The sequence below is a fragment of the Pelodiscus sinensis genome, chromosome 22 (genome assembly GCF_052426305.1).
Source record: "Pelodiscus sinensis isolate ZL-2025 chromosome 22, ASM5242630v1, whole genome shotgun sequence".
Classification (NCBI taxonomy): Eukaryota; Metazoa; Chordata; order Testudines; family Trionychidae; genus Pelodiscus; species Pelodiscus sinensis.
The window spans coordinates 4,475,358-4,502,772 of record NC_143073.1 but is presented as its reverse complement, the minus strand read 5'-3'; the positions used below and the strand labels follow the sequence as shown (position 1 = coordinate 4,502,772).

At 46.5% G+C, this 27,415-nt stretch overlaps 1 protein-coding gene across 2 annotated transcripts in view; it reads left to right on the top strand.

Annotated features, from left to right (window-relative positions):
• Positions 1-2,092: 2,092 nt before the first annotated feature.
• Positions 2,093-27,415, top strand: part of RPRD2 (regulation of nuclear pre-mRNA domain containing 2) — a 52,984-nt gene continuing 27,661 nt past the window's right edge. For both annotated transcript variants that reach the window (XM_075907408.2, XM_075907407.2), the window contains exons 1-2: positions 2,093-2,517; positions 23,504-23,633. In XM_075907408.2, coding sequence (XP_075763523.2) covers positions 2,310-2,517; positions 23,504-23,633 — 338 coding nt within the window. In that variant the 5' untranslated portion in view covers positions 2,093-2,309. The remainder of the gene's footprint in view (positions 2,518-23,503; positions 23,634-27,415) is intronic.

Below are 27,415 nucleotides of genomic sequence, written 5' to 3'. Positions count from 1 at the left end.
TCAGATCAGCTGGAGTGGAAGAAAACAGGAACCCAGATTTATAACAGGAAAAAAAAGGTGGGGGTGGAACCTGTCAATTGTAGTACCAGTGCTAATGGAACTGAGGGGACTGGAAATGTCCCATACTTAGCTTTTGATGTAAATGAGGTGTGAAATGCACGGAAGGCTGGCTTCCGCTACAGCTCCTTTTAAAAATGTTAATTGTGGCTCTATATCTATCCTCTTTTCTTCAATCTCTTGTGGGATAGGCTGTGACACTATACAACATCCTGTTATCTCTTCCCACAAGGTCTGGTGCATGCCTTTGCAAAAAGGGGCTGGTGGCGAATGAGCTGCTGGGATAGTTGTGATGCTGCTCTCTGAGGCAGAAAATGGGTGTGAAATAGGTTGTCAGGCTAGAAAGAGGTTGGGAAGAAAGTATCTGAGGGTACATCACATCTACACAGCTACATTATTTTGAAATAACTTAGTCTGCACCTACCCAGCAGGCCGTTATTTTGAAAGAATGTTGAAATACTGGCAAGCCAGAGGACTTCTTACTCTGCCTCCTGTAACCCTCACTGTAGGAGGAGTAAGGGAAGTCGGAGGACGAGGGCTCTATTTTGAAATAAGTGCTGTGTAGATGCTCCCAATTTTGAAATAAAGTCTGTGGCCCTGTGCGAAGTACAGGGTGGGTCACTCCACACAGTGGGCAGTGGGGAGGGGTGTGTGTGTGTGTGTGTGTGTGTGAAGGCTGCTGGGAGGGAGCAAAAACCAAGCATGAGGCTGGGAGGAGAGTGAGAGCACAAGGGTGGGGGAGAGTGCAACCATGCTGGGAGCATGGGGGAGAGTGCAAAGGATGCTGGGAGCATGGCCAAGGAGGGGGAGAGCGCAAAGGATGCTGGGAGCACGGCCAAGGAGGGGGAGAGCGCAAAGGATGCTGGGAGCACGGCCAAGGAGGGGGAGAGCGCAAAGGATGCTGGGAGCATGGGGAGGGGGGGAGAGCCCAAAGGATGCTGGGAGCATGGCCAAGGGTGGGGGAGAGCGCAAAGGATGCTGGGAGCATGGCCAAGGGTGGGGGAGAGCGCAAAGGATGCTCCAGGCCACGCCCTTTCCGGTACAGGCCCGTGACTGGCCTGACGCCCTCCCCTCCAAAGGAGGGGGAGGGGCCTGTTCATTTGTTCACGCTCTTTTCCCGCCTCACTCCTGGACGTTCCCCCCCCCCGTAATTCGCGCATGCGCGATAATTGGACAAAACGCGTCAGTTCACGGGCTATGGTTGTTTAGGAGAGCGGCTCGCATGCGCAGAAGCGTGTGTGTGTGCGGCGGGGCGGGGGGAATGCGACCTTTGCGCATGCCCAATATACTCCCCAACGCTTACGAGAGGCTCCGCACATGCGCACACAGTAGGTGGCCTGTGCCTCTCGAGCGTCTCGCGGCCGGAGGGGCCCGGCGTGTGCGTAATTGGCACGGGCCAGAGAGGGGTTGGCGCATGCGCACGAGGTGTCTGTGGAATCTTGGTGGGGTCGAGAAACCTAGTACAAAATGGCGGCCGGTGGGCGGGCTCCGAGCTGTGGTGGGGATGGCGAGTAACCCAGCCCCTGGCAGCCAGCTAGCCGGATAACGCCTCAGCGAGCAGAGGAGGGCCCCGACCCCCTCAGGCGAAGGGTCCGAGAAAAGCCCCCACAAAAAGCGTGGGGGCGGGGCCTCCGAGGAGGGAGACGGCCTCGCGCGCCCCCGCGGCCATTGGCGGCAGCGCGGCGCTTCGCGCGAGCACGCGCACGGCCTGCGTCGTGCGCGCGCTCCGGCGAGGGGGGTGCGCGTGAGAGAAGCCGGGCGGGGGCAGAAGGACCCTTGGTGTGGCCACGGGGAGGGGGAGGGGGAGGGGCCCTCGAGCGCAGCCCGCGGACCGGACCCGCTGCAGCGGAGGGTGTCTCGCCGCCGGGGATCCAGAGCAGCTCCATTGGGGGGGGGAGGGGGGAGTAAAGCTGCGTGTTCGCGCCCCGCTCGCTCTTGCAGCGCACGCTCGTGGGGGGGGGGGGGGTTGCGCGCGTGTGGCTGGCGGGCAGGCAGCACCCGGGGGCGGGGGAGCCGCTCGCCTCGGGGGGGGGGGGGGGTTACATGCAGCCTTCTTCGGACGCTGCCCCGGTTAAATACAGCAGCCCCGCGCCGCCGCCGCCAGCCCAGCTCGGCCCGCGGGCGCGCGCCCGGGCGGCACGCTCCCTCCCCCGCGCGCGGGGGGAGGGGAGGGCGGCTGAGCGGGGCACGCGCTCCCGGCCGCGGCGGTAGCGGCGCGGCGGCTGCTGCTTGTGTGCGACCAGGGGAGGAAGATGGCGGCCGGCGGCGGAGGCAGTAGCAAGGCCTCCTCCTCCTCGTCGTCGTCGTCCTCGGCGGGGGCCCTGGAGGCCTCGCTGGACAGGAAGTTACAGTCGGTCACCAACACCATGGAGTCCATCCAGGGCCTGTCGTCCTGGTGCCTGGAGAACAAGCGGCACCACAGCACCATCGTGTACCACTGGATGAAGTGGCTGAGGAGATGTGAGTGGGGGGATGGGACTCTGGGGGCAGCACGGTGGGGGGGGGAGCCCCCCGAGCATCATCTGCCCCTGGACGAAAGGCCTCAGGAGAGGTGACGGGGGGCACCGGAGGGAGGTGGGGGGGGCGGGGCATCTCGGGAAATAGGCACCACAACCCCATAATTTTTCACGGCAGGAAAGAGGGAGGCCAGTGTAATGACTCGCTGCCCAATCACTGACACAGGTTCGGCAGCGTCACGGGGGATTCTTCCTTCTGGGCTGCTGTGAACTCCAGATGGGGTGGTCCCAGAGAAGCAATCCCTAGGGATTATTTTGGGGACGTTGTCTGGCCTGTGTTATGCAGGGCAGGGGAGGGGATCACGATGGTCCCGTCATGGCTTGGGCTCCGTGAATGGGGGAGTGGAGGTTAGGATGGAGGTACTGGGGGCAGAGAGAGACTCTGGGGAAATAGCCCCTTTCTTTCTTTCACTTGCTTCCATGTTTAATCCTTTCTTCCCATTTTCCAAACCACGTTAATGCAGGTATATTCCCCGACATGAATCCACCTGCAGTTATTCAAACCTTATAATTGAATTATGCGATCTCATGTCACTTATATTAGGATCCACCCCCACGCCTTTAATGTGTGTCTTGTTTATAGTCCCTCACTCTGCATCAGGTTCTCAGTGGCTTCCCTTAGATGTTTAAGCCATCCCCACTCCTACTCAAATGGTTCCTTTATTATGTTTTAGATACTTGGAAAACAAAACTATCACGCTATCTATAGTTGGTAAAATTAGAGATGTTTGCAAAATACGTTGGTTTTCTTGGCTTGAAAAATGCTAGTTCTTTCAGTAATTGATAAATGATTTGTGGTGATGATAGAAGTGCATGGTACCTCTTGCTATATTTTAGAAAAGATCTGTTTCAATATTTAAAAAAAATACTGCTTTTAAATTTGTAGTGATCTTTTTGGGAACCCAGTTATTTCGTGTGAATTTCTAAATTGATTGAAATTTTTATTCATAGCTTAAAATTTGTGTGTGTGGTATTTGATTCACAAGCAGAAATCTTCTGTTTTAAATGGATGTGAGTGTGTAACATTTATAGTAATATAGACATTCGAACACAAAAGTCCAGAAACTGTAGTGAGAATCTAACAGTGTTTGGGGAGGGGAGGAGGGAGTGTGGTACGGGTAAGAGGTTGAAGTGGAGGTAACTACCACCTTGTATTATGTTTCAAACATATTTAATAATTGATATATAGTCTCTTTCCAACTTTAGTTAAGAGTTAAGTCTCTTGGAGGCATAATTCAGAGAAGAAATTTTTGGAGCATGTAACTTGTAGACAAGCTGTTACAATCTCTTACAATTTTATCAGATTGGCATTATCAGTCCTGTGTTTGTTGCTTTACTATTCTAACCAGTAGCTGAGTGAGAGTCTCCAGAGTCTCAGTTCTGCTCTTATTTATACTTGCATCTGGAAAAATGTAATCTCTAATTCCATGGGGGGGGGGAGGGAGAGGATGTAAATCAACCTTCCAGAATATCCATCCTCATTTTTGGGGTCTAGGCACAGGCTTCATTCCTCCTCCCCAAAATAACAATCTTTTTAGATGTGGATAGAAGGAAGAGTATTGGATATTAAAAATCAAATCTAGAGAGCACCGGCCATCGCTCTTTCGTGGACTCTAGAGGAGAGATTAATGTTTTTTGCTACTCTAAACTATGGTTTAATCATCTTTGTTGGAATTGCTTTTTCATATGTCAGTAACACATTCAAATCTTGTCTTAGTATTAGTTTAAATAAGTAGCATTACAACTTTTTATGTTGCACTTAAAGTTTGAAGTAATTTATTTTCAGTATTAAAGATTGATTCTCTAAGTTGCTGAATGCCCTATTTCCCTCTAAAAAAACTTAAAAAACAATAATGGACCTGTAGCACCATGTAGACTAACCCCCCCCCAAAAAAAAATAGTATCAAGAACTTTGGTGGGCACAACCCACTTGTTCAGATGACAAATACTATTTCCCCCTTTTGACTTGGATTATATTTGAGTGCTCTCCATGGGTGGAAAGCAGGATTGAGTCCTCATTCAGGAACTGTCCTGAACTTGCATAATTTATTCTAATCTGAGCATGCTGAGAATGCCTTGAATTAATTGGCAAAGTTGATTGTAAAGTGTCATGGATCTTTATACTTCTGAGGTGCCGTTATTAGGGTTTAATTTGCAGGTTTTTAGATGTAGAGATGATGGTGAGTAGTTATTACACACCGTTTTACTTGTTCAGATTTTTTAAATCACACCAATTCTTCTTAACAGTCTGAAAATCTCAACAGTAAGACTTGCTTGACATTTGGAATAAATGTCAAAGAAAATTAAGGTTTTGAAGCAGTCTGCAAGTAAAGGGGCCATTTTATGAGGATGGGCCATTCGCAACCCAGCTAACATGGGGGTCCAAATATAAAATCAACTAGTTTGCTTGCCTTTTAACCAGAATAAAAACCACTTTACTGTTGAAATTTTCAACTTGACAGATGTCTTGACTTAATCACATACAGTTTAAAAGTTTAACATCAAAAGTTGTAAAATTAAACTCAGATATGTGAATTCTGAGAATTGAGTCTGTCTTCTAAGATTGTTTCTTTGTGTAGTTGATGGATTTCCATTCTGTACGGCTGAATGCAGTGCCTTGCATGTTCAAAAACTTCAGAGGGGTAGCCGAGTTAGTCTGTACAGGATAAACTTAAAAAACAAACTCGGCTACCCCTCTGAAGTTTTAGGATTGTGATTTCTTGGCAGAGCAAAATAAAATAGTTGTTAATTTTCTTCTGTTTCACTAGTTTGACAAGGAGTTGTCTCTTTTTAATGGTAAAATGTAAATATCAGAAAATTAGTTCTTAAGAAACTGCTTTTGTCAAAACCTTTAATGACCTCTTCTCTTCTTCCATTTTGCATCTGCCTTTGACACCATTGATCATGCTCTTCTTGATAGCCTTCCTGGATTGTGTCCTCTCTTGCTTCTCCTCCTGCCTCTAATGGCTCCTTCACTGTGGTGTTTGGAGCATCATTCTCATTGGGGATGTAAAATCACAGTTAAACTGTTGACCGGTTAAACAAAATGTTCAGCAAGTTAACTCTGATCCTTCAGTGGGGAAGCTGCTCCGGCCAGGCTGGAGTGCCCTGTAACTGCTGTTGCAGCACAGCCAGCTGGAGTTCCACCTGCCCTGCCTGAGGTGTGATGTGGCACAGGCCACCAATGTAGCACAGCCCAGCCAAAGTCCCGCTTGCCCCCGCCCTGTTCCTCCTGGGGCCATAGTGGCAGGGGTAGGAGTCCTGCCTGCCCTTCCCAGGCTGGGGTTTAGGACATGGCTGAGGTCCCGCTTGCTTCTGTCTGACACGAGGCTGCTGCTGCAGGCCTGCCTGCCACCTGGCCTGGTTAACGGGGTACCTATCCAGGTAAGCTTAATGCTTACCATTTAAACAGGTAACTGTTTACATTCCTAATCCTCCTCATACCCACATTTCTGTGCAGGTTTCACAGTTTTCTGTCCTTGGGTCCCTTCTTCCTCTATATCTTATCCCTGGGTAATCTCACCTGCAAAGACAATTCAGCCACTATTTCTCTTTGGTTATAATTAGGGATGTTAGAGTTTAACCAACTAACTGTTTAACTGGTTCCTGGGGGAGGCGGCTTCACTGCAGCAGGGCAGTGAAGGTTCACTGCGGGCTCTGCAGTATAAAGCTGTGAAATTTCAGATTTAAATATCTGAAACTGAAATTTGATTTTTAAATCTTATGAGCATGGATTTCACCAAAATGGACTCCGACATTTGGAAAGCCCTGAGCATCTTGAAAACGTGTATTTAGCAGCATGTTGTGCAGATGTGAGACATGGGTGATAACCAGGGCTTGACAAACGGTGGCGAAACCTACTCACTAGCCCCTCCCTACGCATGCGCAAGACCTGCATTGTGCATGCGTGTGCCGCCAGTGAACGGGGTGGCCAGCTGAAATCTACTCGCCATGGTCGAGTAGATTCAGTGATTTGTCGAGCCCTGATGGTAACGAAAGATTCAAAGAGAAGGATATTGGTGTTGGAGAGGAGTTGTTATAGAAAGATCCGGAGAACAGGATGGATGCAGAAGGTCACCAATAAGGAATTATGTAGGAAGATACAGCCGAAAGAGAACCTGCTGCAGAAGGTTGTACAACGGAAGCTACAGCTATTCGGGCATATCTGCAGAATGAACGATGAGTGAAAAGTTAAGACCTTGGTATTCAGCATAATGGATGGTCCGAATAGGCAGGGCTTGACAGACCGGGGCGAAATCTACTCGCCAGATCCACATTGCGCATGCGTGCGCAGCCGGTGAACTGGGCAACCGGCTGAAATCTACTTGCCCCAGGCAAGTAGATTCACTGATTTGTGGAACCCTGCAAATAGGAGAGGCAGACCCCACAAAAATGGGTAGATATAGTAGATTGGTACGGAGCTAGTCTACAGAAACTAAGCCACTCAGCACTGGACAGGGAAAGATGGAAGGAAATAGTCAGGAAGGCATCGGACACCAACGGGTGCTGAGCCCATGGTTTTTGATGATGATGATGAATGATGCAGCCTCCATCACCCCTACTTGATAGATTTTTCACTTACCTTTGTGTGTTCTTCCATTTTGCCCCTCAAGCTTTAGAGGAACTCCACATAAGCACCACAAAACTAATTATTCTCCTTCAAATTCTGCCTCAAAACTCTCCTTTTCTATCAACCCCACAAAAGCTGGGCAACAGTTAAATGACTGTTCTGAGTCCATTGCCTATCAGGATGATTATTTCCTCATATTCTCCTCTCTGCTCTGTATCCACTTGTTGTTCCTTGTCTTATATTTAGGTTATAATAAGCTGATTGGTTCACACACTGTCTGTCTGTGTTCTGTTTGTACAATGCCTAGCACAAATGAGTCCTGATCCATGAGTAGGTTAAATGGTACCATAGTAATACAAATAATAGCTGGCAACAATTAAGAAAATTTGACTTGCTTTTATTTTCTGAAGCTCTTAAATGTAAGTCCTGTAATTCTAAAACCCTATAAAAATATCTAATAGCTGTTGTTTGCTGAGCGACTCTTGCAAAGGGTAGAATCAATAAGTTGAGAGGTGGCTTTGTCCTAGAATTCTTAGTTTTTTGTAAGATTAGGATGAAGGTACTGTAGAACCCTGTTATCTAACCCCCCATTAACCCTCCTGAGCTGAACATAGCTCCAGAATTAGGTGATCTATCCTGAGCTCTCTAGATGGCACTGCAACCTTTTAGTTTTCCATTCTTTGGATTATCCACATTTTTTTTATTATCAAATTGTGCCTTGGCCCCAATCAGATTGGATAAACAGGGTTCTACTTGTTAGAGTCCTGTGTGAGACTATTCTTTAGTTCCACCCCATAGTTCTCATTTCCTACTGCTCCTGCATTGTTGAATTTCTATCCTGCTATTGAGGCAGCAGGTCCTGTGGGATCCTAGTCCCACTGCGGGGCTCTACTGCTTGTCCTCATATTGAACTTAAAAAAAAAAGCTTGATGTTTACGCTGCTTAGAGGAGTGAAGGTGTTAAAGAAAGCATTGTGCAATACCGTAGTTGGTATTTCTGAAATAACACTTGCCTTATACAGTATTTTGGGGGGATTTATAAAAGCATTGGACAAACAAAATTTTTTTTTCTATGAATTAGGGCCGTGGTCCCCAACACGGTGCCCGCGGGCGCCATGGCGCCCGCGGGGGCATTTCAATGCGCCCGCCAGGTGCTCGGGGCTGGCCTGGCCCCGGGCACATGGCGCACGGGCGCTTGCAGGGGGAGCGCGCTTGTCGGGGGGAGCGCCGGGCGCGCGGCACTCGGCGGCGGGGGGGGGAGCGCCGGGCGCGCGGCACTCGGCGGCGGGGGGGGGAGCGCCGGGCGCGCGGCACTCGGCGGGAGGGAGGGGGGCCGGGGAGCGCCGGCCCCGGGCACGCGGCCTTTAGAGGGGGCCCTGCCCCCGGGCACGCAGCTATGGGGGGGCCCCGCCCCCGAGCGCACGGTAGGTGGGGCCCCGCCCCCGGGTGCGTGGATGGGGGGGGCCGCCCCCTGGCGCCTGGCGGGCAAACGGCCACGCCCTCTGGCGCCCGACAACCTAAAAAGGTTGGGGACCACTGAATTAGGGTATCATTTGTGGTGACATTAGCGCCACATATGCTGTTTAAAAACATAAACAAAAATAATTGATTTTTCATGCTTGAGGTTGCAAACTCTGGTCAGTAAGAAATCTTTCCACTCAAACCTGCCACTTGCACACTTGGCTAGATTCTCATTCAATAGTTTCTACTAGGGATGTTAAATATCAGTTTATTGAATAGTTGAGTAACCTCATGAATTCTTATTGGTTAGTTGACCAGTCTATAGTCCCCGCGGGTGGGACCAGCAGCCAGTGCATTCTGGCCTCACTCCTGAAGAGCCCTCTGCAACTGTGTGCTGCTGTGTCTGATATAGAAGCAGCAGCACGGAGTGCCAGGCAGGAGCTGGTCCTCGAGGGGAGCCAGTTTAAAAACCAGCTTTCCTGGCAGACAGGCTGCCTGTTGGCCAGTACTGCTGCCTCTGATAAAGAAGCAGCAGCACGGGATGGCAGCAGCTCCTGTCTAGAGGATGTCTGCACTCCTGGACCCAGCGTGACCCAGAACTGAGCTGCTCATGCAGCTCCTAATACACTTCAAATGTAGAGCCACAGTGGGGGTAGGTCCTGGACCTAGCATGAGCCAGGACTAAGCCGGTCTGTCTGCTTGCCCAGTTCCTTATACACTTTAAATGCAGAGCCGCAACAAAGTAGGTTCCAGACCCATCACAAGCCAGGAGTGATACTGGCGGGGGGAAGGGAAATGCATATAGTCTATTGTATTGATCTATATGCTTTTTCTAACCAATTAATTGACTACACTATTACATCCCTAGTTTCTACTAGTGATGTGAAAGAGTAAATGTTTACATTGGGGTGGGCAAGCTAAGGCTCAGGGGCTGGATCCGGCCCTCAGCTTTCCTGGATCCGGCTCCCCAAGGCTTGGAGTCCCCCCCCCCCAGCATTGGGGAGCATGTGCTGGTGCTCCAGCCCTGCCATTGTCCCACCCTGAGGCTGGAGTACACAGAATCTACTGGCTTGGGCTCCCTTAGGCTCTAGCACGTGAAGGGAATGCAGGGAGTGTCTTTCTCCTCAGTTGGGAACCATGTCAGTGAGGAGGTTGGGGGTTTTTTGTTTGTTTTGCTTCTCACGTGTGTGTGGCCCTCAATTGATTTTTTTTCCAGTATCATCTGCCCAAAAAAGGTTCCTCACCCCTGGTTTACATGGTTACCTGATGAGCCTGGGCTCATTGATTAACATGCACTGTTACACGCAGGCCCTGCCCCCCCCCAGGCTGCTGTCTCTGAGCCGTTACATGCGGTGAGCTGGCTTAAGAAGTGGGCAGCAGTGCGGGGGGGGGGGGGGGGGGGGAAGGGACATGCCTGCATGTAACCGGTGAGGTTTAACTGATGACCCTAGGCTCATTGGTTAACTGTTTACACTATTGCATCCCTAGTAACCAGTTCACATCCCTTTTATCAACTCTGGTTTATCTGAGCATACTTTTTTGTAGTTTTGAATTGGAAAGGGTTAGAACCAATTGTCCTAACTGAAAAAATAAATCTTATTTCTGCTTTCATGGATGTGTTAAAGTTCAACATAATTAAAACTATTGTGATGTTTCATGTGTTGGATTATCTGTGGCATAATTGACTTTAGCTGATTTTATTTGGTATGAAAAAAATTATAGGGTGGTTGGTTTAAATAAGCCTGAAACTTGATTTAATCAGCCTGTCAAAGCCAAAACAATTATTTTAAATAAATAAATCCTTAAGTTATAATTTTCTTGCAGTCTGACTTTATTGCATTGCATAGAAGATTTATCAGTTTGTGGAAGCAATGCAATTGTGATAGTGCATCCAATGACCAACACATTAATTTAAAGAAGTGATATAGAATTGTTAATAACATAATGGTAAACCTTAGTGTGATGGGACAGTTGTATAGTAGAGGAATACATCCATATTTTAAAATTTGACTTGCTCTTTGTAATTGACTTATTTTGGATATCACTCATGTATTAGCACAACTCTACTGAAGAGGGAGTTTTTAAATTCAGAATATCATTTGGGGAAGGCAGCAGGCCTTATGGGTGGAGTTCTGCCACTGGCCTGCACTCTAGGCAAGTAATTGTTTCCCTGCCTCAGTTTCCCCATCTGTAAAATGAATAGAAAGATACTCTTGTAAAACCATGTTAAAAACCTGTGATAAAAAGCACTAAAGTAGAGCTAAGAATTATTTTTATTAAATAACAAATCTTAAATTTTTTTCATGTTGGTTTTTCTATTAAGTAGTTTAGGCCCCAAATTTATGTTTGTGTCCTGTTTCAGAACTGCTACAGTAGTTAACAACATCATGAAAACTGCAGGAAATCTCCACATTAAATAATTGCAACAATAACAGGCTATAAATACTTGAAAATGTACTTTTTTGCTAGTCAGTAACGATTGAAAAGATTTCCAACTGTACAGTGAGCCTGACATGAGTTTTGTAAGTTTCACTTTTCTCCTCCTGCTTGGACCCTCCTGTAGGCAGGAGCAGAAGAGGCAATAGACTGTTCTGTTTTTGCAGGATTTCACTTGGGGAAGGATCAATTTATCACCCTCCCATTAGCAGCCTTTACTGCTTCTGCTTTTACACTTGGGGAGCTGCAGTGACTAGGAGTAGAAGAGTCTCATATAAACCTCTTGCTGTTTGAGAGGGGCTAGACATGAAGACTTCATCTACACTGCTGGTTTTGCCTGCAGTGAGTATGCAGATGAGGCATGGATTAGCATATCACCATGCCTTGTTTGCATAATTTATGCACACTGTTTTTGTGCAAAGGGTTTTTGCAGGGGCAAAAAGTAGTGGGGATGGGTTTTTTTGCCCCAGGAGAGGCATAAGGATCTTGCACAAAATGGGGGTTTTGCCCCCCAAAACCTGTCCATGCTACTTTTTTCCACAAAAAAGGTGCATAAATTATGCAAATGAGGTGTGGTAATATACTAATCCATGCCTCATCTGCATACTCACTGCAGGCAAAACCAGCAGTGTAGATGAAGCCGAAGAGTAAAGAGCTTCCACCTATTCCAAAGAGATTGCAGAAACATCAAAGGCAACAGACAAATTACTGTGGCTTCTCCATGTTTCAGGTCTGCAGGATGAGTAGCATAGTGAAATTTTACAAGTTTATAATCGGTTTCACTTCACTGATGCAGCAGCTGGAGGGCATCATCCCACAGGGAGATTCAGCCTCCCCTTCCCAAAGCTGGTGGAGTATGGGGTGGGCATGCGCTCTCAAACTGAGAAGAAAAGTAGCAAGCTATTTAGATGGGAAGGGGAAGGAAGAGGCACTTGTGCATGCACATTCTCTCTCTGAATGCAGATACCCCACTCTTGTTGTTTTGCTCCCTCATTCTCATCAGTCAGGAATGACAGAGATAAGAGACTTCCTCCTGTTAGTCTACTGAACATAGCACTCCCTCTGTCATTTGCTAGCCGAAGTTGACACGCAAGAGTGTATGTGAGTGAGCAGTAGCAGCTAAGACCACTTGGGACTTCTTGGTCAGAGCTTGGGGTGGAACGTTCAGTCTTTCTTAACTGAACACTGGCGTGTTAGTGTCTAGTAAAATATTCAGGTCTTCAAGTTAGTCCTCCATTGGATGTCTCCCTAAGTGATTATGTATAGTAAGTACCTATGAAGCAGAAGTGACTTAATGCTTCAGAAACACGTTAGTACTAGATGCAAATTCTTTGCAACTGGTCATCACACACACTTTTTAAAATAAGTCGCCATGGACACTTGCCACAGGTGAAGCCAACAGTGCTAAACTAGCTTTGACTAGCTTATGCTGTGGCTTTTCCATTTGATAGTTTTCTGGTTATGTACTGAAAAGATATTCTCATAACAGCTTTATTTTTAATTTTTGTTTTCTGAAGACAAAAGGTATAGAGAGAAAATTGTAGATTTTACTACTGTGAGAATTAATGCTTGTTTTCAGGTTTCTAATAAGGATGTCAGAGTTTGACTGACACTTTAACCAACATCATTAACCAGTAAGCATTAGCTTGTCAGTTGAACACAGCTGGCTCCCAGGGAGGCTTCGCTTGTGGACTTTGCAGTATAAAGCTAAGCTTTAATGTAGAGCCCACTGCATGCATAATCACTAAGATTTTTGGTGGCTACGTGGTTATTATATTAACATGTTTTAATATCTTTTGTTTTTAAATTATGAATATGCTTATGCCATACATAATGGATTAAAATCATAGATGCAACTAGTGCAGGGGCAGGGCATCCAGTCTGCCCTGCTAGACCCCAAAATGGCTGGCAGATCCCCTCCACCAGGGGCACATGGCACCTAGAGGGAGCAGTGAGATGCAGAGGGTAGGGGGGGACTTTGCATGCCTCCAGGCTAATTGGGACCTGTGGGCGGGGTAGTGTGCAAAGTCTCCTCCCCTTTTTCTCCTATCCCCCCACCTTCTGCCAGGGGCACATGGTGCCTAGAGGGAGCCACCAGCTGTTAAAAATGGCTGGTGGTTCCCTCTGTGCACCACATGATTCTGGTGGGGACGGACGACAAGAGATGTTGTGCAGTTCCCTGCCCCCAGCTACGATGATCAGCCTGGGGGCAGGGGTGCATGTGAAATCTTCCCCCCGCCACCAGAGGTGCGTGACACATAGAGGGAGCCTCCAACTGTTCAAAACAGCCGGTGGTTCCCTCTACGTGCCTGACTCTTGTGGGAGATGAGAGGTCATGTGCACCCTCACTCCCAAGCCCAGCTTCCAGCTGCAGTGATTGGCCAGGGGAGTGCGCATAGTCTGTCACCCCCCAGGGGTGCACGGCCCTGAGTGGCACATGGAGGAAACCTCCTTGAGCAGCCTGGGACTGCCGCAGGAGGGAGTCTGCCTCCCGGATCCTGTTGAGCAGCTGGCTGGGAGCCTCCTAAGGTAAGTGACTCCTGGCCAGCTCCTGCCTCTTGCACCCCAGCCCCAGGTCATCATCCCATCCTGCCTTAGGTCACCACCCAAATCCACTGCACTCATATCCTGACCGAGGTCACAATTCCCTCATAACCTTGTACCCTCTGCTACACCCTTCTCCCAGATCAAAATTCACTCCTCTTCCCTCCTGGGCCCTGCACCCCAAACATCTGCCACAGGTCACAACCCTCTATTTCACCTAAGCTCTCTTTCAGACCCCACTTCCTTTCTTGCACCTTACTATTTTCTTCCACTATTTGATCTGAGGAAGTGGGTCTGGCCCACAAAAGCTCATCATCTAATAAACCATCTTGTTAGTCTTTAAAGTGCTACATAGTCCTGTATTTTGTTTCTCCCTTCATGGGTGAGGCATACCAGTTCTGGTTAACTGGTGGGCGCTGGAGGAGCTCCCTACCCACCATGGGTAGGGAGCTGCTCCAGCCCCAAGGGGCCCACTGAAGCCAGGGGTGCTACAGCCTGGCCAGAGCAGCCCCTGGCCGCAACCACACTGAAGGCAGGGGCACTCCAGATCAGCTGTAGGGGGAGAAGGGGTGCTCCAGCTAGGCTGGAGTGCCCCCTCACCATCCCCCTTTAATCGATTAGCCAGTTAAACATCATGTTTAGCCAGTTAATCAGTTAAACAGTATTTCACATCCCTAGTGGTGGTGGCCTCTCCTTGCAGAGACCATTACCCTGTAAATATAGCTTCTGACCCCTCTACAGATTGTGCCCTGGCTCAAGAACTATAGCCCTTTCCCTAGGCTCTGTAGAGACTTCACTCTTCTTGGACAAGCTGCTAGTTGAAAGACCCTAGTTTGCTCTCTCATCTTCTCTCATGTAGTAGTAATTCAAGTAAATGTCAAACCCCTGCTACAAAATGGATGTTCTAACTTGCAGTGGGGGTTGCAATATAGGGTAGCCCCTAAAAATAAATGGTGCTTACAAAACATGATTGAGTTTATAATTTGACACAGACCTATCCCAGTCTCACAAAGTTATAAACTTAAAAAACAAATAATATGGTAGCACTTTAAAGACTAACAAAACATGTAGGTAGTAGTAGAGAGGTAGCCGTTAGTCTGATCTTGGTAAAACAAAAGGAAAAACTATGTAGCACTTTAAAGACTAACAAGATGGTTTAATAGGTGATGATGAGCTTTCCTGAGCCAGACCCCCTTCCTCAGATCATATTCTGAAAGAGAATTGACATGACCATATATACCAAAGGAATACAATGAAAAAAGTGAACACATTATTAAACTGACAAATCAGATTTAGAACAGAAGGTGGGGAGAGGGAGGGAATAGCTGTTTATAAGTCAATGAATGGCTAATCAGGGGTGATAAGTGGGGAAGCTCTCTTTATAATGTGTAAGGTAATTAGCATCTTTGTTAAATTTGACAATGGGCCTTAAGCATGAATGAAAGTTCTGAAGTTTCTCTCTGTAATCTGGTGTTAAAGTCTCTCTATATCCAGGTAGTTTAAAATGCAAACTGACAGATTTTTCCTTGTGAAGTTGTCTGATTTGTGAGTATTAATTCTTTGGCGAAGTCTGTCCAATATATAGAGCAGAAGGACACTGTTGGCACATGATGGCATAAATTATATTTCTGGATGAACAGGAATGTGTGTCCTTGATCGTATAACTGACATGGTTAGGTCCAGTGATGGTGTCACCAGAGTAAATATGTGGACAAAGTTGGCAACGGGGTTTGTTGCAAGGGAAAGTTCCAGGGTTGGTATTAATGTGGTCAGGGCTCGACAGATCAAGCAATCTACTCGGTCTGCGCATGCGCTTCTGCGCGGCTGGCGAGCAGGGCTCGCCGCCGCTTGGCGAGTCCTGAATGTGGTATGTCCTGTGGTTGTTAGTAAGAATCTTCCTGAGGTTAGGTGGTTGTCTATAGGAGAGTAGTGGTCTGTCCCCCAGAGCCTCTTGGAGTGTATCCTGTTCCAGTATAGGTTGTAGGTTATTAATAATGTGTTGGAGGGGTTTGTTGGGATCTATAGGTGATGACAAGTATTGTTCTATTTTTGGTTTTCTTGGGCTTATCTTGAAGTAGATGGTTTTTGGGTATTTGTCTGGCTCTTTCAATTTGTTTTTTTATTTTCCCCCAGTGGGTAATTGAGATTTACAAATGCTTGGTAGAGATTTTGAAGTTTCTGGTCTCTCGTCAGTGGGATTAGAGCAGATGTGGTTGTATCTAAGTGCCTGACTATAGAGGATGGATCATATGGTGTGTCCTGGATGGAAGCTGGAGGCATGTAGGTAGTGTAACAGTCAGTGGGTTTTCTGTAGAGTGGTATTTAATTTTCCATTAGTGATTTGTACTGTGGTGTCCAGGAAATGGATCTCTCTTGTAGAAAGGTCCAAGCTGAGATTGATGGTGGGGTGTAGGTTGGTAAAGTCTCTGTGGAATGCGTCCAATGTTTCTTGGCCATGGGTCCAGATCATAAAGATGTCATCGATGTAGCTTAAGTAAACGGGGATAAAAGGGGACGGGAGCTGAAGAAACTCTGTTCTAAGTGAGCCATAAAGATGTAAGCATACTGTGGGGCCATGCGGGTACCCATGGCTGTGCCGCTGAACTGGGGTATAACTTGTCTCCAAATTGGAAATAATTGTGGGTGAGAACAAAGTTACATAGGTCTGCTACCAGATTGGTTGTGGTATCCTCTGGGATAGTGTTTCTAATTGCTTGTAATCCATCTTCATGTGGAATATTGGTGTAGAGAGCTTCTACATCCATGGAGGCAAGGATGGTGTTATCAGGGAGGTTATCGATGTTTTGTAGTTTTCTCAGGAAGTCAGTGGTATCTCGGAGATAGCTGGGAGTGTTGGTTACATAGGGTTTGAGGAGAGTCTGTACATAGCTGGATAATCTGGTAGTGAGTGCCAATATCTGAAATGATGGGTCGTCCAGGGTATCCAGGTTTATGGATTTTGGGAAGCAAACCGAACAATCCTGGCCAGGGTTCAGGTGTTTTTGTGTGAATTTGGTCCCGAGTAGAGGTAGGGAGTTCCTTAAGGAGACAGTGTAGTTTCTTTTGTTGTTCTGACGTGGGTTCAGATATGAGAGGTCTGTAAAATGTTATATTGGAGAGTTGTCTAGGCGGTATCAGCCCACTTCTTCAGATGACTGAAGTGTTGGATGTCCAGAACCAAAATTAAATAGGAAAGAACAGAGGGAAGAGGCAGTGGGTATATAAATATCAAAGGGAAAACTGAGCTGGTATATAACAGGCAAAACTGATAGCCTATAAGCACCTAAAGCGGGGTTTCCCAACCTATGGGTCCGGACCCAAATATGGGTTGCCATTACATTTCAAAAGGGTTGCCAGGTGTCTCCCCAGGTGGCTCTTAAGGAGCCATTCACACTTTTTTAATTGCCCTGGATCACCAAGTCTTCCTGAATTGTAAAAATGGGTCCCCATCTGGAAAAGGTTGGAAACCACTGACCTAAAGACTGGATAGTTAAAAGAAGCAGATAAGGACCATTAGTTAGCATTTAGAGAGGAAGAGGACTAACACCAGAATCTACACAAAGAATCAGTGGCACCTTCGTCGTTTGGTTGGTTGATAATGTCCCAGCCATCCAGGGATTCAAACCATTGGCATGAGAATTAAACTTGTGAATCACAAAGTGGTTCACTTAAGGAGACATCTTCTAGCTAGGTCTCCTGCAATAATAGGATGTTAGAGATTATAACACTTTGTACACCAACAACTTATTCTAAACCAAGGTTGGGAAAGAATTTTCCTCAACTCATATTGGCAGCAACATATGGTTGTGACTGTTTTCTTCCATTATTTGATCTGAGGAAGTGGGTCTGGCCCACGAAAGCTCATTATCTAATAAACCACCTTGTTAGTCTTTAAAGTTCTACATTGTCCTGCATTTTGGCAGCAACACTGACTTTTTTTTTAGTCTCATATTGTGGAGCACAGATCATTTTCTAAGATAATTTGTGTATATCTCTGTTAATAACTGGCATTGGTTCACCTCAGTCCCTTTTTCTCTCTGCCTGTGCCACACACTTGCTTAGTCTCATGAGAGCTGTTCTACTTTGATCCTCATTCTAATTCTTGGGTATCGGGTTGTGTTCAGTGGCAAGTGATATGCAGAAGGTTAGACTCGATCTGGTGGTCCCTTGTTGCTTTGCATGCTGATTCTAGTAGAAGTGTCAAGTACCAACTATGATGATGCCATATGCTAGTGCTTTCTATTTGTCAAGCACAGACTGGTGAAGTTAATTGAGTTTTTTTCCAGTTTATTACAAATTGGCTTTAGCAGGGGGAAACAAGAAAGAGCTCATCTTGACAAATCATAAGATTTGTCATTATACTTTCCCTTAACTAAGGCCATCATCCTGTCACCAAGTTGAGCATATCCCTTGATACCTGTAATAGACCCTTCCTCCCCCTTCTCTAGATGCGTCTATGCAGGCCCACAGAGAAGTGATGATTCATTTAGCCACATCTCCTTTCCAGAGGTTCAGAAATATAACGTCCTACAAGTGTTTGCATTAAGCATCCTTAACTTCATTCCTTGGAATAAATATAGGGTGTGACCAGTTTCAGTAAATCAGGGACAGCAATTGTAAAAGAAATTTGGTCAGTGTTTAAATTTGCAACATGTGAATGACTGCAAAGTATTCTCTTTAGTGTGTGTTCACTGGCTGAACTACAGGGAATGATTTTTTCAGTATAACCCAAGGCATGGATTTAAACTAGGGATGGGCAGCCAGGAATGGTGGATGGGCTTCATGAGTGAGCCTCGTTCACCTCAGTGGGCAGCCTGTGGCCTACTGGGGTTCCATTTGCAGCTTCAGGGTCTCCCTATTTGCCCCTCCTTCCCTGCATGCCTCTCGGTTCCCTGCACTTCCTGCTCCTTCCCCCTCCCTCCCAACACTTTTTGAGGAGCTGCAAATCGCCTGATTTGTGCTCCATCCGTACTCTTCCCCTTCCCTCCCAGAGTTGGAATGCCACAGGTTCCCCACCACTGATTTAAACCAATGTAGTGATATTGGTATAACCCCCTGTGTCATCATTCTTTCTAGTACAAGACTGCTGTTTTTCATGTAGCTTGTTGCTTGGGATCCAAAAGTGAAAAGATAAATCTTCTGTCTGAATAAAAGTGTTGGGGAGGGCGCTTATCAGTCGTTTGAAGAAGTGGGCTGTGCCCATGAAAACTCATGATACCATCTACATGTTTTGTTAGTCTATAAAGTGCTACCAGACCATTTATTGTGTTTAAGTGTATCCTGTACAGACTAACTCGGCTGCCCCCTGAAGTTTCTATCAGTATAGTGTTAGCGGATAAAACTCCCTCATGGAGACAAGACCCTAAGATCTATAGGGTATGTTTACACTGCAGATAAACACGCATAGCTGACTTGTCAGCTGATTCAGGCATTTACAACTGAGGTTTAGATGCCTGGGCTTGAACATCTACGCAGCAGTTTTGTAGTCCTGTAGTCCAAGTCAGCTGACATAAGCCAGCAATGTGTAGACATATCTGTAGAGGCCTCTAGCCTGGTTTAGATCTTATCTAACATGTTGGAGACACTGCGAGTGAATACCTCTTAATTTGTGATAGATACGTTAAAGGTACTGTAGAACTTCAGAGTTACGAACATTGGAGTTACGAACTGACCAGTCTACTACACACCTCATTTGGAACAGGAAATATGCAGTCAGTCACCAACAGAACTAAAAGGGGGAAAAGCAGCAAATATAGTAGAGTACTATGTTTAAAGAAAGGGAAAGCATTTTTTCTTCTGCATAGTCAAGTTCAAAGTCGCGTTAAGTCAATATTCAGTTGTAAATGTTTGAAATAACCATAACATTTTTTTCAAAATTATGACATTTTCAGTTACAAACAGTCTGTCTTCCTGAGGTGGTGTTAACTCATTTTACTGTAACAGCTATTAAAATCAGAACATAGCATAGCTCCAAGGGAGTCTCTTTGGTCATCTGTGTCCAGAGCTGCTTCACATAATCTTTTGTTGTTGTTACTGTTATTTGACTGTTTACCTGATATATCTCTCCTAATCTCAGTGAACAATGCCATTGAATGAAAATTAAAATCTGTATTTCTCCTAGCACTCTTACTTTTGAAAGTTAAAATATCTAGCTTCTATGTCAGATGCAGTGCAGCAAAATAAAATAAACTTTACCTAGTACTTCCTGCACAGTCAAAAAATGACACAGCAGGGAACGACACAACAGCTAGGGGAGTGAGGGACAGAAGAGACATTTCATGGATCAGTTTAGGATAGTGGTGGGCAACCTGTGGTCCATTGGGGTCTATGTGTGGTCCACAAGTCATTTTGTTTACCACTGCCCTTGCATTCAGTTGTCAGATTCCACTGGTTTTCGTCTGCGTAGTTTTTCCTACCAGTATTACAAAAGTACCACACACTTAAAACCAGGGTACAGATGTGTGATGTTTGCCCACTAAGTTATGATAGTTGCGTGCTTTCTCTGCATCCAATCAAAGTGTTCCTATGGTTCATTCATCACACCCTGCAACTTCTAAGTATATAAGCACAGTTTGCAAAACTACCCTATCCTGGGAGACCATCTTGATTGCGAAAATCTTGCGCCCACAGAGATAGATGGCCACTTGTGTGGCCATTCGCTAGTCATGTCTGAGCAGCTCAGGCAGCCCCTGGGTCAGTCACTGGAGCATTCCCAGGATACGAAGCCCTATCCTCCCAGCATGGGTATTTTTACAGTAGGCCCCATTCCCCCAGCATGACTATGGGTTAGTCATGGGTATTTTTAGTAAAAGTCATGGATAGGGATGTTAAATTTTGATTTCACTAATTGAATAGTCGATGCAATTTGCATTGACTATTCAATTAGTTGATAAGGGTGCTTCTGCCTTTGAAGTGTAGCAACACTTCAAAGGCGGAAGTGCTGCGGGGAGCACGGGGCCAGCAGGGGACTCCCCCGATGACCCTGGGCTCCACACAGTGCTGCCACTTGAAAATGCCTTAGAGAGCCCGGCATCAGGTTCCACGTGGCGTGCCGTGTGGAGCCTGGGGTCAGCATGGGTATCCTCAGCTGACCCCAGGCTCCATGCTGCACTGCCGCTTTGAAATGCCACTTGTAACCCGGGCTCCCAGCTGGCCCTGGCCTGCACGTGGCATTTCAAAGCGGCAGCACTGCGTGGAGCCCAGGGTCTGGCCTCAGGCTCTATGTGGCACTGCTGCTTTGAAGAACCTCCTCTTCTCTTCCTCCCCGCCCCTCCAACTACCTCTTTCTGATAGAGGCAGCAAGGAGGGAGAAGCGACTAGTCATTCACATCCCTAGTCATGGAGAGGTTCTGGGAATTAAGCAGGCCTGTGCCCTGTCCATGATTGTATTATACCCTTGACTAAATCTTGGGAGTGCTTACGGGGAGGCCAGCGGGTGCTGGGTGGGGCAGTCTGGAGGGCACTGTGGAAACTGGGGGTTGGGTTGAGGGCGCAGGTGCTGATGGATATCTCAGGTGCTTGGGCAGGGTGATCTGGGGTGCACTGCTGAGGTGGGGATTGCTGGTGCTGGCAGGTTCCCTTCCTGGTTTTTCTAAAGCAGCAGCATCTATGCATTGGCAGGTCTACAGCTCCCATTGACAGGAACTGCAGTCAGTGAGAGCAGTGGGGGTGGAGGCAATGCATGGAGCTAGGAGCTATGGGGAAGGAGGGACATGTTGCCACTTTAAGGAAGCCCCACCACCCAGATCTCTCACTCTCTCCTGTCCTCCAATACCCAGCCCTGAGACCCCACCGAAACACCTTTCCTGCTGCTGGGGGGATGAGTCCCAGTGATCTGGGTTGGGATGTAATAGTGTAGTTGATTAACCAATAAGCAATGCCATAGACTACATGCTATCCTTCTAACCCCCTCTCTTCTCTCCCCCCCCTCCCCCCCTCCCCCCAGTAAATTTTTTTAGGCTGGCCAGCAGCCTGGCTCAGTCCTGGCTTATGCCAGGTCTGGGACCTAACCCCGCTGCAGCTCTGTATTTAAAGTGTATTGGGAATCGGACAACAGGCAGCCAGTTTACAGGTGTGAAATTAAAAAAAAAAACCAACAATCTTTTCATATTAACAGTGTCATTATATATGATCATGTATGAGACTTGGAATAGCATCAACAACTAGAGGAAAAGTTTGAGACTGCTGTAGTGGTGGGCCAGTGGTTTCTACTGGCTGTGTATATATAGCAATTGTATATCCTTCTTCCCAGTAGAGAATATTTGCTTTCCTTGCAGGAAAGGGTTACACCTGTGCTTCTGACTGACACATGGTTCTTTTCTCAGTGGTGTTGGTAGGAGCATAATGAAATTCGGGAAGTCCTGATTGGAATTGTATTGCTTTGGATGGACAGTAGGGAAGGAGCTTTATATTCTGAACAGATGGTGGTTCCTTCTAGGGGCCCAAGCCCCTGGCCGCAGGAGGAGACTTCACATGCTCCCATCATGCCCAGGTCAATCAGGGCCTGGGGTGGGGAAGGAGGGCACAGGAAGTCTCTTGCTCCCTGCCCACACCCTGCAAGGGGGCGCCATGCTTAGATTCAACCACCAGCTGAGCAACAGCTAGCGATTGACTCTAAGCACCGCGTACCCCTTGCTGGGTGAGAGAAGACTTTGCGCTCTCCCCCTTCCTCCAGGTCTTGATTGGCCTGGGGGCAGGGGAGCGGCAGGACATCTGTGAGCCAGATGAATCCACTTGGTGGGCCAAATCCGGCCCATGGACCCTTTTGCTCACCCCTGGACTAGGCACACAGAGGGAAAGCAGCGAATGGCTGGCCTGCTTGTGTCTATCAGCTTGCTCTTTCTGATGTGAGAGAGAGAGAGAGAGAGGGAAGCAGTATATAATACTACTTTGGTGAAGCTGAGTGGTTTGGTGTGTGGCTTTTTTTTTTTTTTTTTCCATAACTGCCCTGAGTTGAATGAAGATGCAGCATGAGTAGTCTCCCGGGGAGTACCGTATCCATCCCTCTGCAACCAGAGAATTGCTTTGTTGTGCAGCCTTTTGTGGGGGGAGGGAATGAATGTGAAAGGAAGGTGGGAAGATTCTGGAAGCCTCCTGGAAAGAGAGGCTGAAAGAGTGGGTGGGGTGTGGCGGTAAACAATGGTAAATTAGCATCTCATGTAATAACTCTTATATTGAATATGCAGAAGGTGCTCACATTAAAGAATGATGGACTGAGATATAAAACTTGAAAATAGATGACTTTATACTGCTCTGTACCCATAAATGGTACCCTCGTGTGCCATCTTATCAGTTCAAAATGTTTTTTAAATCCCATTTTTGTAAGCACCTTCAAATACACACTGAACACTTTCTAAACAATCCTTTACAGACATTTTTTCTCAATTTTCACTGCTTTCTGTTGATTAAGTATTGTTTCATCGAGGGGAGATCCTGCTATACAGGGGAGAGCAAGTAAACTGATTATCCACAAAACACTCTCAAATACAAAGCAAACGATCTGAAAAATGAAACTAAAATAGCAAAGAAAATTTACTATTTTATGGTTTATTCTACTTTAGATTAGAGACTGAGAATGTATTCACTTAATTGTACCTTTCATGAGAGGATTTTGAAGCAATTTCCAGGATGAAGTTCCATAATAAACATGAGATAAATAAATTGTACCCAATTTTCAGATGAAGTGGAGGCAGTGAAGTGATTACCTAAAGTCACAAGCAAAACTTTAGCAGAACAATGCATAAAATTTGGGAGTCCTGACTCCCAGTTCCCCATTTTAACTCCTAGTCTTGTCATCATTAAACCATTAAAAGAAAAATGTTGCTGAAAAAATTGTAAGATGTTTATAAAACTTCATCAGAAATGCTAATGGTACCCTTTCTTTGCAGTAAGACTGAATTTTGTTTTCATTTTGTCTTTAGCTGCTTTTCCTCATCGATTGAATCTATTTTACCTGGCCAATGATGTCATACAGAACTGTAAAAGAAAAAATGCAATTGTATTTCGGGATACATTTGCAGAAGTGCTTCCTGAAGCAGCTGCTTTGGTTAAGTAAGTGATGTTTTTGCTTATGGGTTAGCTTAAAATGTGAATTTTCATTGTGATTTCCGTAGCAGATCAAGCTATATGGAAATTTTAGCAATATTTCAAAGGTATCTTCATATCTACTCAATACCATAAATTGTGCCACTTTTTAAAAAAATTGATATAGTACAAAGATTATTAATGCACACATCCTTGTATTTATATTTGCAAAGAACAGAACCTCTTGCCTTAGAACATTTGTTTTTATTGATTTAAAAAAAAAAAAACTTCTGCTGGAGGAGACATAAACACCATTATACCAGTTGAGAATTTTGTTGGATGGGAATGGAAGTGAGTGAAGTATGAAATGTTTTAATTATATGAAGTGTCTGACTAGAAACATGATAAAGTAAAACATGAACAAATTATCTGTAAAAAGCACCTAATAGTCTATGCATACTATGCAAATAAGGTGTAATTTGAGGGCTTTTTTTGTCAAGGTTTCTTTTTTTCTACTCCCTTCTTTGTTTCAAAACATATTTTATAAAAACAAGTGAAGGAAGATAGAGGGATTTGGTTTTTAGTCATATTAATATCACTTTCTCTTATTTTGCCTACCATCTTCTTGAGTTGTGCTGTCATCCTGCTCTTTAACTCCTTATTTTTAATCTTAATCTGTATATGCTACTGTACTTAGTGTTCTTAAGGACTTAAAAGTCTTTCATAGAATCATAGAAATGCATCTTTGGAGTATCTGCAAAAATAACAAGGAATCCTGTGACACCTTAGATTAATATATCTATTATAGCATAAACTTTTGTGAGTAAACCCTACTTCATCAGGTGAATTGGAGTGGAAATTACAGATGCAGGAGTGTGTATGCATAAGGAAGAAGATGCTTGTATTAATGAAGCTTATATTCACATTTCCACACCAAATGCTATGAATGAGCCACTTCTACCTTGATTTGATTAACTTCATTAGCACAAGCAAGTGCCTTCCTCATTTCTACAGACAGGTAAAGAGAGAAAGCGAGGAAGCGACTAGAATGCCGAAATTATACCAGATATCTGTCACATCAGATGTCTGTTACAGAGGCAAGACTAGAACTTGACCTCTGTGCTGCCAGTTACTCAAGGTTGAGTTAGGTATAGGATATGTCTATACTATAGATCGGGTCAGCAACCTTTCCAAACCAAAGAGCCAAACTACATCAAAATTCAGAACAAGTGGTCAACAAAGAGCCGTATAAGAATGCTCATGTGCATTACTGAAAATATGCAACTTAATATTATTGATAATTGATATGATTAATAGCATAAATGAAACATTGTACTCAAACTTTATTTAATGGGACTTCTGCTGCTGCATCTTTTCGCATATTTCTTTGATGTTTATATCATAACTGGCAAAATCCAGCTTCATGCATGCATTCAGGCTGTCTTCTGTCAATCTTATGGCAGAGACTGGGAAGGTGGGGGTGCAGGAGTTTGGGTTGGAGTAGATAAGTGGCTTAAGGCAGAGGATTTGGGTATATGATAGACTTGGCGCACAAGATAGTGTGTGGGGGGGTGTAGGAGTGTTTATGGCAGCAGACTGGGGGTTGTGGGGTGGCTTAGGGCAGTGGGGGGTCAGGTATATGATGGACTCAGGGTTGGTGTGTGGAGGGGTGCAAGAGTGTTATGACACTGTGACCAGATGGGGACTGGACCCTAATTGGGGGCTTGTTGGCCAGGCTTCACTTTTAAATAAAGTAAAATATTATGTCCAACACACAAAGGTTTAAACATTGTCTTTATTAATGGCAGGAGTGGGGAGCCTTTTTTGGGTTGGGAACCACACAAATGAGAAGCTGGGAGGAAAAAAAAAACTGAACTCCAACTCTCACTGATGTGGCCCCCAACTGAAACACCTCACTCCCCTGGTGTTCCAGCCCCATGATGGAAGGAAGAGACAGGGAGGACTGAGGTTCAAGGCCTCAGGCCAGATTTGCTCTTCTGGGGTTCCAGTGTTTGTGGGTTTTGGGTCCTCCCCTCCCCAGGCTCTGGGGTGGAGTAATAAATGAGGAGTTAAGTGTGCGGGACAGGGCTGCTAGTGAATGGGATGGGGATAGGGATGCAGGATCTGGGCGTGAGGTGTGGGTGGGAGGGTGCAGGAACAGGCTGGCTGGAAGTAGGGTGTCTGGTCAGGGGGAGTGGGCCAGGGGCAGGAGCAGGTTTGGGGCAGGCTATCTGGCCAGGGGACAGGGAGCAGGAGTGGACTGGGGGGCAGGGTATCTGACTGGGGGGCAGGAGCAAGCTGAGAGCAGGCTAGCTGGCTGGAGGGGGTGAGTGTGGGGTCTGGGCATGAGGGTTGGGGGGCCACTTATTTGCTTTCACACCACATGTAGCATGGCCTCCTGCTACTCCCATGGGCCAGGCAGGATTTTCAGGGGAAGCCTGCAGGACGTGTTTCCCTGGGGAAAGAAAATGGCAGTGCACATGGAGCCATTTTTGGTTCCTGGTTCTCCATAGGCTGGGGGGAAGGAAAAGGCTGGTGCATGGAGCCATTTTGTTCCCTGCATGCTGGATCCAGCGTGGAGACCCAGGGCTTTTTACCCCCGTTCCCCTCCCCCCTGTATGAAGCCGATACTAGAATTCCAGTTTTGCTGGGGGGCTGTAAGGCTGTAGCGCCAGTGTTGGCTCCCTGCTGAGGGGGCTGAGTTGGGGCTCCAGAAGAGCCATATCTGGCTCCCTAGTGAGCCATATTTGGCTTGGGAGCCATAGGTTGCTGACTCCTGCTGTAGGTGCTAGACTGGTGCAGCAGCACCATATTGGAGAGCCTTGCTACTGCAACAAAGGGGGTTTTTCCATCACTGTATTGAATCCAGAGGTGGGGAGCCGTTTTTGGGTTGGGGGCCGCTAATCCACATCAAACTCAGTCTGGGGCTGCACAGAAGTGAGGGGGGGTAACACCCTCACTGACAGACGCAGAAAGATACCTCCCGCGTTCCCTTTGCACACCAGAGCCAAAGGGACCTGGGTTAGTAGATTTTGTGGGCCCACCTAGGCTCTAGGATATGGCCAAAAATGAGTGATTGTTGCCAACTCTTGGAGGCAGAGTTAAAATTGCATTGCAGGGTTAGCATACCTTAACTTCTTATATTCTGGGTTTTAGAGGTTTAAGTTTACCAACTTGTCTCTCTTTGGAAGGTTATGAGGTAAGGATGTTAAGTGGTGGGTAATTGGCTAATCATGTGGTCGATACAATTTGTATCGACTACACAATTAGTCGATAAGGGAAGGCGCTCTGTCCTAGCTTTCGCTGTTCCAGGAGTTACCTCTGCTGTGGCTCTGTAGTTGAAACGTAGTAGGAGCCAGGTGGCTCTTATACATTTAAAATGCAGAGCTGCACAGGTTCTGGACTGGCATGAGCAAGGCCAGCTCAGTCCTAGCTCAGTCCCAGCTTGTGCCGGGTCTAGCAGCCCCTGTCCACAAGGGATCCCAGTTGGGGCAGGGGCTGCTTTGCAGCAGCCTCCCCTACCCCCTGCCTTCCCCTGCTGCTACCTCTGGCTACAGTGGGTAGTGGGGCAGGTTGCACCATGGAAATGGTACTGGGGGAACCGGCTATTAAGCCATTCTCCCCCTCCCCCCAAGCACTGGCTCCTGATACAGAGGAGGCAAGGTGGGGGAGAGGGGTGTAGCGACTTGTCAACTTGACTACCCAATAAGCTTATGCTTATCAGGTAGTTGAGTACTTGCTTACATCCCTAATATGAGGCACCAACGGTTAACTTAATTCTTCATAAACTGCAGTTTTGCCTATGTAAG